This window comes from Clinocottus analis, unplaced genomic scaffold (assembly GCF_023055335.1).
Source record: "Clinocottus analis isolate CAN_PGR_092001 unplaced genomic scaffold, fCliAna1.0.p SCAF_3, whole genome shotgun sequence".
NCBI classification, from domain to species: Eukaryota; Metazoa; Chordata; class Actinopteri; order Perciformes; family Cottidae; genus Clinocottus; species Clinocottus analis.
This window is the reverse complement of record NW_027176042.1, coordinates 22,726,683-22,740,093: the sequence shown is the minus strand read 5'-3', so window position 1 is coordinate 22,740,093 and position 13,411 is coordinate 22,726,683. Positions and strand designations below refer to the sequence as shown.

The window sequence follows — 13,411 nt, the reverse complement described above, 5'->3', positions numbered from 1 at the left end:
ACATGTGAAGAAGTGTGTGTGTGTGTCTGTTTGTGTCCTTGTATCTGTTTGTGTGTGTTTGTTTTTGCATGTGTTTTTTGTGTCTGTGTGTCTAAAAGTGTGTCTTTGTGCGTGTGTCTGTTTGTGTGTGTCTTTGTGTGTCTGTTTGTGTACATGTGTCTGTGTGTTTGTGTGTGTATGTATCTTTGTGTGTCTGTCTTTGTCTGAGTGTCTCTGTGTGTCAGTATCTTCCTCTCGCTGCACATCAGGTCTCTCGGTGTCTTCAGGACACACGCAGCGAGGCCAGACAGGTCTCCCTCGGACTTCTGGGTAAATAAGTTATTTTTGGGGGATGTTTTTGCCGACTCTGTCAGTCAGCGAGTGAAGGACGTCTGACCCGCCGCTCCACCGGCGGGAACCCGGCTCGCCCTTGCTGACGTGCACTATTTGACGTGCACTATTTCTGTCCTTTCAATGTGACTCTGTGGTGTCTTTCCTTCATGACCTTCACTGCGATGAAACAGAAACATAACGAGCTTCTGGAGTTATGAACGTCTCTCAAGCTGCTGAGAGACTGCTGGACCTGATACTGTAGACCTTCTTCTTCCTCTTCCTCCTCCTCTTCCTCCACTGAAAACAAGCAGTAGGAGTTGTGACAATCCTTTGAACAGGAGTGTGTGTGTGTGTTTGCGGCGTGCAATCACGGTGAGTGCATATTGATGCGCTGGTGATTGCAGCTGAGGAGACGATGAGGATCAACCTGCTGCGTCCAAACAGAGTTATTATGGTCTGCCAGTCCGGGTTCATTTTCTAATGCGGTTACAGAGAATTACACATCTACTCAGGACGTTTTTATGGCTCTTCATCTTTGTATCGGTCTTTGTATTAGCGGCTGTGTGCTGTGGCCTTCTTTTGTGAAACACCAGAGAACAGAGCTTCCTCTACGGCAGAGAGCCAAAGGGTCGAAATAAATATCCCTCTGGCCAGAGGACCTCCAGGCGGGTTTGACCTCTGACCTCTACACCGGTGTACCTCATTGCAATCTGTATCTTGAGTTCAATTCAAAAAGCATATTCAAAGCTGCACAAACTCCTCTGGTTGTATAGAAGTCTATGCTTCATGTGATAAAGCTGCATTCTCTCTACTGACCACCAGGGAGCAGCTCCTCTGGGTTGTATAGAAGTCTATGCTTCACGTCTTAAAGCTGCATTGTATCTACTGACCACCAGGGAGCAACTCCTCTGGTTGTATAGAAGTCTATGCTTCACGTCTTAAAGCTGCATTCTCCCTACTGACCACCAGGGGGTGACTCCTCTGGTTGTATAGAAGTCTATACTTGAAACTTTGAGTCTGCGCCAATGTGGTGAACCGAAGAATAATATGCTCGAGAAAACATTGGTTACATAAATAGTTCTAAAAAGCCTCATGAACGAACACTGGATGAGAAGAATAAAGGGGTGAAATTATAATGACATCACTGTATAATGAGCGAACGAGACCGAAAAAAAGAAACATAGAAGTGACTCATAGAAATAATGAAATCGTTAATTAGACCGTGGAGCCGGGGTTCGGTCCCAGGTGATTATTCTGCATATCTGTTGGGACCGAATTAAAGAAAATAACAATGGCTTCTGTGGTGCTCTTTCATGCTTTGTTCTTTGTCTTACATGCAGATTAATTCACTGTAGTGCTCCCGCCGTTCACACCGGGTGCACACTACTGCTGCCCTGGCTGTTTGCAACATGGACAAACTACTTTTTCTCAGCTGCCAGATGGCAAAAAAAACTCTGCAGTTCACTGGCTGAGCCAGTAATACCAGTTTTATCCAGGTGGCAACAACTGGTTATGCAAAGTGAAGCCAACGCATCAGGGCTTAAACTAAAGCATTGTATCTACTGACCACCAGGGCGACTCCTCTGGTTGTATAGAAGTCTACGCTTCAGGTGTTAAAGCTGCATTCTCTCTCCTGACCACCAGGGGGCGACTCATCTGGTTGTATAGAAGTCTATGCTTTATGTTAATGCTGCTTTCTCTCTACTGACCACCAGGGGACAACTCATCTGGTTGTATAGAAGTCTATGCTTCATGTTAAAGCTGCTTTCTCTCTACTGACCACCAGGGGGCAACTCCTCTGGTTGTATAGAAGTCTATGCTTCATGTGTTAAAGCTGCATTCTCTCTCCTGACCACCAGGGGGCGACTCATCTGGTTGTATAGAAGTCTATGCTTTATGTTAATGCTGCTTTCTCTCTACTGACCACCAGGGGACAACTCATCTGGTTGTATAGAAGTCTATGCTTCATGTTAAAGCTGCTTTCTCTCTACTGACCACCAGGGGGCGACTCATCTGGTTGTATAGAAGTCTATGCTTCATGTGTTAAAGCTGCATTCTCTTGTATAGAAGTCTATATAAATGACTTTACTTCTCTCGTCATTTATTCCTTCAGTAAACATTGTAAACATGAGTTTATGGTCTCAATCTCCTCGTAAATATCTGTGGGAAGAGTTTGTGGGATTTCATTTGGGTTCATCAGTTCAGGAAGTCAACAACACTCTAAAGAAGTCGAAAGTAGAGCAACTGTGTACCTTGGGCAACAGAGCTTCAGTGAATCAGTCAAGCAATCTGAGCAGCACTGACAGTCATGGAGCTGAAATGTTGGCTGCTATTATTCTTCTGTTCCTGAACCCAAGCACCTTGTAGCCATGCTAGCGGCGCGGCTACAGGGACGGCGATGTTTGTCTGTCGGCGTTCATTTGTCGGTTCAGTCGTCCAGAACTTTAGTCCAGACCGTGAACATTTCAACATCTACTCGATGGATAGCCATGAAATTACACTCAGACGTTCACGTCACGGGGAGGAAGCCTCTTGACTTTGGTGATCCTCTGACTTTCCCTTTAGCGCCTTCAGTGGGCTTCTACAATCAGCAATTACAATTATTACAATTATTTATTTACCAGGGACAGCGCACACTAACATTTCAGTTTCCACTTCAATGTTAGCTCAACACTGTACCGCACAATGCAACACAATACGACTCAATACAAATAAATACATACTAGCTGTACTTTCTTTAGTACTAGTAAACACGCTAAACTAAGATTGTGAACATGCTAAACATTTTGAAGCAAGTTAGCCTCGTCCTTGTGAGCGAGTTAGCATGCTGGCGTTAGCGTACACAGCTCTAGCTTCATATTTTCATCCCGCCATTCACTCACTCATAATCTCCTGGCTGTCAGCCGTGATATCATATCATATGTATGTTTATGTTTATGGAAACATCCGAGGCGAGAAAGAGGCAAAAGCAGCATCTTCATTCATTTTTGATCAGCGCTTTGACAACTTCACAAGCGTCTCCATCAGTGATTGACAGCTCGACAAACCAGATTAATCTCCCCCCCCCCCACATCTGTCTCAAGTACTACTACTACTACAGCGGGTCGAGCATGGAGCGGCATCCAGAGCGACAGGGCTGGCCAGTCTCCTGGCTCTTTTGGCCGCTCTGTAGCGTTTCATATCTCTGATTGAGAGTCATTTGAAAACATAATGTGCCAGAAAAACACCTCCGTGGCTCGTTACCGCCGTGAATTGGCAGGAGGCCCGTCGCTGTGTTTTGCACAGAGTCACCTCCAGCGGCCCGCGGCGGCCATCGCTCAAACGTAATGTGGTCGATTGGAGCTCCGCGTTTCTGTTTACTGGGAGAGCTCGACTGGGTTTGTCCAGTCGCACCAGTTCAGTCTGGCTGGTTTACATCCGCAACAGAGGACGACATGTGAACAGCCTGGGTCGGTTTTCTATTTCTGAACATGCATATTCTGCAAATATGATGTATACTACATATTTTATTTGAAAAGAAAAACATCTTGTAATGGTCTTTTTTTTCATTTGCATACACCCCATGAAGATTTACCTTCAGTATGAAGTCATTTCTCAGTCCCATTTTATCATTCCTACTGAAAAAAACGAAATACGAAATTTAGTTCTAGACATTTATTTACCAATGTATTCATATATTTCACTGCTTTTGTGAACCGAAGATCTTTGGCAAACCAAGGTCCATCACCAAAACAGTTCGTCCACATGAGTAAAGTTAAGAGATATGAAGAATTTCCAAAATTGAGATTTTTTGGGGGGGCTTTAGGGCCATATTTTTTCTTTAAACGTGTGCCTTATGATAATGGTGCCTCATTATCTAGAGAGCTGAGATTGTTCTGCTATTTTTGATGCAACACATGGGTATGTATCTTATATGCAAGTGCCTTTTAAAGGTAAATTTATGAAATTGTATAAAATCGAGAAAATGACCTCAGTCCCCATGATCCCAGTCAGCTAAGTGGTCCATACATCCTGAAGGCCTCGACTTCAGAGGAACATCCAGCTGGTAAGACCCAGACTAGCGAGTGAGAGTATGTCTCTGTTCTGGTCTGAGCCCAGGAGGAATTCTGCGCCATCGCCACCAAGCGCTTCTCTGAAATCCACAAACTCAAAGCCGGACCTGCCGGTGTGAACCTTGATCTTTAACATCCATTTGAGTTTATCTTTTTTATTTTTTTCTCGGGACACAGGCAATCCAACCTGTGGCGAGCTCTCAGATGACGGGCTTTGCCAGAGACGGGCTTTTTTTCCTGCCCAGCACAGACGACCCCACGTGACCCTACCTGCCCTCAAGGGGGCAGCACACCACTTTACTTTGAACACTCCAAGCTGAGCTTCTGAAAACCATGGGTGGTCACCCGAAATCAAACGCTGTCCTGCACCTGGGGTCATGCTTTTATGTAGCAGCAAGACTAAACTATATATATATATATATATATATATATATATATATATATATATATATATATATATATATATATATAAATAACTTGTCATACTGTAGGTCAGAGCTTTGCAGAAGCTTCATTTTCCTGATGCAGCCTTGTTGCTGTCGTATTTACAATAACGTCTTTAACCCTAGAACACTAACATTAAAAATATTAACGCCATCGCTGACATCGGGTACATTTCACCCAATATAATGTACCTGACGAAATATATTTTTTATCAACATATATTAAATACAACAATACAAGGCAAGTTCAAGTACGCTTCGTTTATTTTACCCTGTAGAACTTCTCATTAAACCATAATGTTTAAGGGTTAAAGGCGTCAGTGTTCTAGGGTTAAAGATGTTAGTGGTCTAGGGTTAAAGACGTTAGTGTTCTAGGGTTAAAGACGTTAGTGGTCTAGGGTTAAAGATGTTAGTGTTCAAGGGTTAAAGATGTCAGTGTTTCAGGGTGAGTGCTTCAGGATTGTGGTTTAATTGAGATGCTTCTCCTCCATTAAGAGTGATTCTCAAGTTGTCTTTGAATACAGGATTTCATTCTCTAAATCCATGGACAGTCATATAATATGCGCTTGAAGAAGAAAAGATAGGAGAGTGTCGAGCTTTAGTCAATCCCCTTGGTGACAGTTAATTGGCTCAATTTAAGCTTAAGGATGGAGAAAAGAAAAAAAAAACACTCAGAACTAAAGAGATTGGAGCCCAAACCTGCATCCATGTGGAATCCTGACCAACTGGCAGCAAAACAAGGCGTTTTAATCCAAAAGCGCCCCAACCAACACAGGAAACAGAGTCTGAGTCGTGTCCGGACCCACAGGAGCTTTTATTCTGCCGGTAATAGACGGGCCTGTGTGGCTGTGCGCGCTCAGAGGGTTTGACTGAGACTGTGCCACGGAAAATATTTCTAATGTAAACCTGAGAAAGGCTGCTTAGTCCAGAGTTTATGCAGAATGTATCACTACTTTACGACTTTTAACACCTTTTGTAAATCTGATGTCGTACTTTCGTCATACTGGTCAATGGAGACAGAACTAGGCGTCAAAACCTTCGCTTTTGGAAAGTTCTTTCAAATGGCATCCAGGAGGGCGACATTCAATACAGCACGATGTTCATGTACTATAAGTTGTGGTACCGTTTAGCATCAAACAGACCGTATAGCAGGGTATGCTTTAGAGGCGGGGTTACAAGGTGATTGACAGGTCGTGTTTTCACTTCATGAAAGGTAATTGAAACATTTTGGTCGCCTAAAAATGTCTGATTGAGCTCCGCCCACAAAAGTACAAGTTGGACATGATCAATAACAGACCGGGCGATAGCCCAAAAAAAAAACATGGCGACGGCCAAGATGACGAACCAGAGGCTTCAAAACGAGTCCACAAATTGTCAAGATGACTCCGCCCACTTCCCGAACACATGATTCAGAGCCTCCAGCAGCTTAGTGCCCCGTTCACAACAGTCCCTGCACTTTGATGCGAAAACAGCGCAGACCCTCACTGCAAACACAATATTTGTAAATAAATAAATGAAAATTTGAGGCTTTTTCAATACCTTACATGGCATTGTAATGGTGCGTTCACAGCAAAAGATTTGGGAGTTATTCGGGTTTGCAAATATGCCACAACAAGTATAAAGCAGAACTCGTGGTTATTTCAATGGTGGATGGCTGAAACGGTAACTGTTTTCACGGAGTGAAGCCACGGAAGAGCCGCGCCCTCTTTCCTCCGCGAAAAGGCGAACAAGTCGAATTCACCACATAAAATCGTGAAATAAAAGCGTTGTAAAAATTCGCAACTCTTTTGATGTGAACGCAGCATAAAGCAAACTAGATTCAAGGCGTCTGGAAGACCTGCAGAAGTCTTTTTTCCTCTTCGTTCTGACTTCTCTAAAACAACAGCAGAAATAATCTCTCTGCAGTTATAATGAAAAGCGTGGACTTGGACTATAATATTGGATGATAACATGATTTGTTCCACAGATCTTCATTACCACAACATTGTGATGCACAGAATAATAATATCGGATCCTACTTTTAATGCCGCTTGTTTTGCCTCATGGGAAAATAGTTTTGTACCTTTTTGGAAAAGTATTTATTAATGCGTCTCTTTTCTTCTCTCCCAGCAAACGGCGACAAATTGAGCTAAGATATTAAGAAGAAAAAAAACTTCCCTTCAGGCTCCAAACAGGAGTTTCATGTGCGATGAAAGCGGCCGAAGTTACTCAGGGTTTCGACACAGCTGCCAATTTTGTTTCGTCGTGACCAAAAAACGCGTTTTCCCGCCGCTTCCCCTCAACGTCCGGCTCTGCGGCGCCGCTTGGCTTCCCACCTGGAGAGCAATGAAAGGCAGCTCCGAGGTGCCGCCGTCTACAACGAAGCGCAGGCGTGTATAGTTTTTGGTGAGTCAGCGCTCCCCGTCGAGGCACTTCAATGAATATAGGTCAGGGGAAGAAGAAACAAAGCGCGTCCAAGAATTATGAGTTTATGTGGTTTCCAAAAATAAAGTCCCAGAAAGTGGCAAAGCCTTTTTTTTTTTGCGAAGCAGCCGGTGCTGCGGTGAGTCCAGGTGTTTCACATCAATCCAATTCAAATTTTAGTCACCTGTTCAATAATTCATGAACTACTGATTCTTAGTCAGGCTCAAAGAGGAAGCTGCAGCCTCTTGTGAGCGTTACGAGGAAATAACCTTCACCCGTCCATCAGAGGAGACAGATCGCCCAATAAAACCCACTCAGATGCTGATACTGCTTATATAATATATTCATGCAAGTCCCCTTTGCACTGGCACTCTCAGCTGTCTCGTGGTCAATGAAGGACTGAAAGACAGGGCGTTTCAATTAAATGACATCACAAGGAAGCTCATGTTAGCTAAAATGTGCCTTACCGTAATGCACAGTTTAGCTAACGTGAGCTTCCTCGTGATGTTGAAAGAGCTTTAAGCTTTTATTCTGAAGGGCTGATGGTGCTTCGCTCTCCCAGTTGCTGTGTTTCTGCTCCACTGATGTGAGCCGAAGTGAAGCTATTTACTCATGTGAAAATGTGGAAGCGCAATGGATTTGGATTTGTACAGCAAAACTCTGATCTGCTACGACGTAGGACGACGACAACGCAACAACAGGACAACAACCACAACCTTGCCCTCTTTTCAAGCCCGTTACATTTATTTGTTCTGCTCCTCCTGACCTGCATTTACCGCCGGCCCCGTGCGAGGAAACCGGAGCGCCGACGGGACTCCCGCCGGGGATTGGCCCCGCGGGGTCTCTCATCCACGGTGACATAAGCGGCAGATTGAACTGCACTGACTCTTTTTTTTTTATTTAAATGGGCTAAAACCGCACGCTGCTCAATATTCATGCGGAAATTACTCACACGTCGGATATTTCACACAGAATTATGCAAAGAACGTTTGACCCAGGTCTGATATTTAGCACTTCTGAGCCGTTCTGAATGAGTCTCCATGTGAGACGGGGCGGCCACGTCATCATCCGGAGCCGCTCCGGCTAACGGGACTGGCTAACGGAGGCCAACGGGACCGGCTAACGGGACCGGCCGACGGGACCGACTGACGGGATCAGCTAACAGTGGCCAACGGGACCGGCTAACGGGATTGGCTAACGGGACCGGCTAACGGGATTGGCTGTGGTTTTAAATGAAGAGCCGACTCGCGTTTTTAAATTCTCCCCTTCTTATGCAAAGTCAACCTCCCAAAGACTCGGCCGCTCGCGGACCCATCAGTGTTTTTTTTTTGTCTCTCTGCAGCTGCGGCTCCGGGCTCAGCCTGAAGGAAACCCCAGGGGTTCAAGTCCCAGCACAGAGAGCGGAGAGAGGGTGAATTGTTCAGGAGAGTTAAAAGAGAGAGAGTCTGTTAATAAAAACACTGTTTTTCTCCTCAGGTGTGGTCAAATGAAAGTAAAGAAACTCCAACATAAACTCATCGGATCGTAGTTACTTTGTGTTGTATCGTTTTAATACGCTGGATATTAGCTGAGGGTTCATGGCTGTTATAAGATAAAATGAGATTAAATATTCCTTCATTAGTCCCGCGGCAGGGAAATTTACAGGATTACAGCAGCAAAGAGAAAGCAAAAAACAAGTAAAATAAATAATAAACAGCAGTAAAAACAGTATTTTTTTGGGGATCAGTACCAGTACAATGTGGTACCAGTCGATGTGGTACCAGTACAATGTGGCACCAGTACAATGTGTTTGGTCTCATTTAAGATGTTTCGCACACAGCAACAAGGCACCTTTCATCTTTTTGTTTGCCTTCTTAATGATTTTGTAATGTTTCACATCGGAGCAGCCGTTATTACTAATTAAGTTGGCTCATTAGTCATATTTTTTTATCTGTGTACAGAAAGAACCTTGTAAAATTAGTTTGAATTTAAAATCTACTGTTTTTTTCATGACTCATTCAATCTGCATTAGTATGTTTGTTTGTTTTTTAGCTCTGATGATATTAACTCATATTTCATGACATACTGATCCAACATATCGTCTCCTACCGGCTGCACCAATGCTGATTTCATTATCATTATATATCAGTATTTTTTTAATAGTATTTTTTTTGTTTGTGAAATGTCAGAGATACAGTATATATATATATATATATATATATATATATATATATATATATATATATATATATATATATATATATATATATAAATAAATGTATTTAAAAAAAGAAAGATATATGCAGGGTTAGCAGCTCATGTGCAAAAAGCGCTCCATGAAGTCAACGTCCTCGTTCTTTGTGTTGTTTGTTTGTGTTTTTCTGTTGCTAAAAGCACCGATGGTCCATTATTAAAATGAGCGCGTCCCGTATGGCGGCCTCATAATAAAGCGTATGTACCTAATGATCTGCGGCCTCCCGTCAGCCCTCCCACTCGCTCCCATTACCAACCCAACGCCCACTCGCGGGAAGCCTGCGGCGCTCGACCGGCACTCTGCTGCCGCCGCGCTTTGACTCCTTAACACGAGAGACGAAGACGAAACAGAGGCAAATGAGGGATTATATTGTCGATAAAATGTCACAGGATGTCAAAACTAAAGGCGTCCCGTCACAGACATCTTTAAAAATCAAGTCGTTTAACTATTAACCATTGATTATGAAAAATGAACAGACACACTTTTACCCGTCGGCACTACTTTTTGACACTTTTTCTGCATGGTGTATTTATATTGCACAGGTTGCAGTGTGTTTGTGGTCTGCTGGCAGCTCATCTGGTTGTGCAGCCTGACGGCAGCAGGAAGGAAGGACATTTGGGTACCGCTCCAGACGTCGCCTTATCTGGGCCCTGAACAGCCTGATTGTGTCGGAAAACCGGTACAATGTGTTGCAGGTACAATGTGTTGCAGGTACAATGTGTTGCAGGTACAATGTGTTGCAGGTACAATGTGTTACAGGTACAACGTGTTGCAGGTACAATGTGTTGCCGGTACAACGTGGCATCTTTTAATTTGCCTTCTTAATGGCTTTTACTCATCGTCAGTACTGTACTTTTTGACATTTCATTGACGAAACAAGCAATCGTGAAACATGAACACACACAGTGACATTCTCAGTGATTTTAGAGACATTTAAAGCACCGAACAAATACGTGTTATTCCCATCATTATCATCATCATTATTGTTAATATTATTGAAATTGAAACGTGTGTTCAGAGTGAATGTTTGTGCTGCAGAGCGACTCGTCCATGAGGGACATCAGCATGTGATGGAGGGAAGCAGCTGTGAACAGATGAGTCCTCCATCAGGGGGCCGAGGATCAAGCTCGTCTCTTTCTGTCTAATGCTGCGATAAAACGAGGCGGAAAGCAGCCGCTCCCTTCCATGTATTCATATCCATATCTTCATATCTATTTCCTCATATCTGACATATCTAACTTGTCAGGATGAATCCGCAGTGGCTTCATGGAGTGACGACGTGTTGGTGATTCATTCCATTCAGAGTTTTTCAGTGAAATTTCTGTTTATTTTCTCGAAAGGTGATTTTTTTTTTTTTTGCCTTGGCACGAGTGGGAACTCTCAAAGTTAATTAAAAAAAAAAAAAGAAACATCTGGAGTTTTGGTGATCGTTCATATCCTGATTTTTTTTTTCACTCTCATTTCATATATCCTGAGTGTTTGCTCACATCAAGCAGACCTCTCTCCCCCTCTCTCTCTCTCCCTCCCTCCCTCTCTCACCCTCCCTCTCCCTCCAGGAGGTGTGAGGTTAGTTTTCCAGTAAAAGCAACAAATAGAAATAAACTTTCTCTGGGATCAGAAGTCTTTTCCCAGAGGCCGGCGTGAACACATTCTTGCAATAGAAACGCTCCACAGACCGACAGCTGGCTCATCCTGTGAAACCAGAAATGAAGTGAAACTAAACCCAAAAGCAGCCAAACAACACTTTTTTATTAATAACCTGGAGCCGCTTTCACTAAAAAAATCATCTCGTTTTTAAAAATGGAAACGTAATTATCTTCATGGATTTCTACACTCCCGTAACGGTTTAAACAAATATCCTTATAACCTGTAATAGTACCCAGCATGCCCCATTCAGACAATCTTTTGGCATAAAATACGTAATTTCTACATTTATGAACAAAACAACACAGTTTTATGACTGAAACTCCTTCCTAACAGGCCACTGCTTTGTTTTATTGTGATTCTTGTTGCAGATTCTGATTCTTTAGGTCCTTATATTTCCATAAATGTGTGTTTTTTGTATGTGGGTTCTTGTTAAGGCCCTGAACCACACAGGTTGAACAATTAGTAGACCAAGAGGCATTGTTGGTGACTTTTGCTCATGTCATGCTGGATGTTCATAGTTTTGAGATCACAATATGGTACAAAAGTGATTGATTTGAAAATATACATTTTATTACCAAGAAAATTCTGAATAAATTTGTATAAAATAACAGAAGTATTAGAACTCATTTGGGGTTAAAATGATGACTGGAACACGAGGAGCAGAACGTCATGAGGTCTGTCCAGCTTCCTCTGGCTGCCGTCACACACACACACACACACACACACACACACACACACACACACACACACACGTCCCACAACAACACGCACAGGTCTCATAGCAAGAACCACACACACCCACACACACACACACACACACACACCAAGAACTGATAAAAGTGAGTTGAAGTTTGTAAAGTTGCAGCTGTCAGTCACGCGCGCGCGCGCGCACACACACACACACACACACACACATACACACACATACACACGCACACACACAGGTGAGGAGCGCGCGGTTACGTAACAGATGATAGTGATGAAGAGGATGATAATGATGAAGCTATCTAATCACCCCAGCGCGCGCGCGCGCTGGGGTGCGCGTGCCCCTCCCCCCTCTCACCTGGAAGAGCCGCAGGATGTTGGCCACCATGATGGACACGGAGCTCGCGGACGCGCCCACGACCCCCACCACCTTCTCGGGCTTCACGAACAGCGGCGGCTCCCCGTTGGTGCAGCGCACGTCGGACGTGTCCTTCTGGATGAGCGCCTGCACGAAGGTCAGCGACTGCTCCAGCGCGTACGTGTCCCGCGAGCACGTGTCCAGGATGCGCGCGCCCAGCGTGACGTTGGGCAGCAGCTCCTCGTCGCCGTTGATCTGGTCCAGCGCGTACATCATGGCCTCCAGCCGGTGGATGCCGTTCTCCTTCTTGATGTCCCCGCACGGAGTCCCGGGGTAGCCGCGCGCGTGCACGGGGAACAGACCCCCCAGCGTCACGTCGCCCTCCACGCGGATGGAGTGCGGCGCGTAAATCTCCTGGGAGCCGGCCAGGTGCAGGTCCAGGAGCGCGTGCACCATCCACAGCACGCGGAGCGGGACGGCCGGTCTCAGCTGCGGGTGCGTGCCCATGATGAGGACCCGAAACCCGGACTAAGAGAGCCGGGAGGACCGGGGCTCGCTCCTGGGACTTTTTTTTTTTACGGATCCGGTAGTCGAGTTTATTCCAAGTAGAGAACACGGAGAGTGTGAGGGAGGGGGAGGGGCCAGGTGTCGTGGGGTCCGTGGGTGTGTTGTAATCCCGCAGGTGTGTGCAAGCCCCGTCACGCGCACACAGACACAAACACGCAAACGCACGCCAGCCTCACAGACTCGTCCCCCGCGAAGAGTGCGCAGAGCTGCGGCTGCTGCCGCGCGCAGCCACGGCCGCTTGTTGCTCCGGAGGAACACATCGCGGGATGTTCAGAGGAGGAGGAGAAGAAGAAGTAGAGGATGAAGAAGAAGAAGAGGAGGGAGAGCCCGGTGTGTTCACAGAGGGAGCAGCAGCTTCGTATTCCGGCTCCGTGTGAAGAACCTCCAGCCCGCGCCCCGCGCTGATGTCATGCTTCAGGAAAATAAAATCATCTTCATCATCTTCTTCACAGTGATAACATGTGGTCCCGCCAGCAGAAGGGCATCACACGGGTTCAGTGTAGTTTCCACCTCGCGAAGAGAGAAGAGAAGAGAGAGAGAAAGAGAGAGCCTGGAGGACCAGGAGGAGAGAAGCGCGAAGAGGAGGAGAGAGAGAGAGAGAGAGAGAGAGAGAGAGAGAGAGAGAGAGAGAGAGAGAGAGAGAGAGAGAGAGAGAGAGAGAGAGAGAGGGGGGGGGGGGGGGGGGGAGTGA

At 45.2% G+C, this 13,411-nt stretch overlaps 1 protein-coding gene across 2 annotated transcripts in view; it reads right to left on the bottom strand.

Moving 5' to 3' along the window:
* The window catches only part of grm7 (glutamate metabotropic receptor 7), a 183,616-nt gene extending 170,619 nt beyond the window's left edge, over positions 1-12,997 (bottom strand). For both annotated transcript variants that reach the window (XM_068594332.1, XM_068594331.1), the window contains exon 1: positions 12,154-12,997. In XM_068594332.1, coding sequence (XP_068450433.1) covers positions 12,154-12,660 — 507 coding nt within the window. In that variant the 5' untranslated portion in view covers positions 12,661-12,997. The remainder of the gene's footprint in view (positions 1-12,153) is intronic.
* Positions 12,998-13,411: the final 414 nt, after the last annotated feature.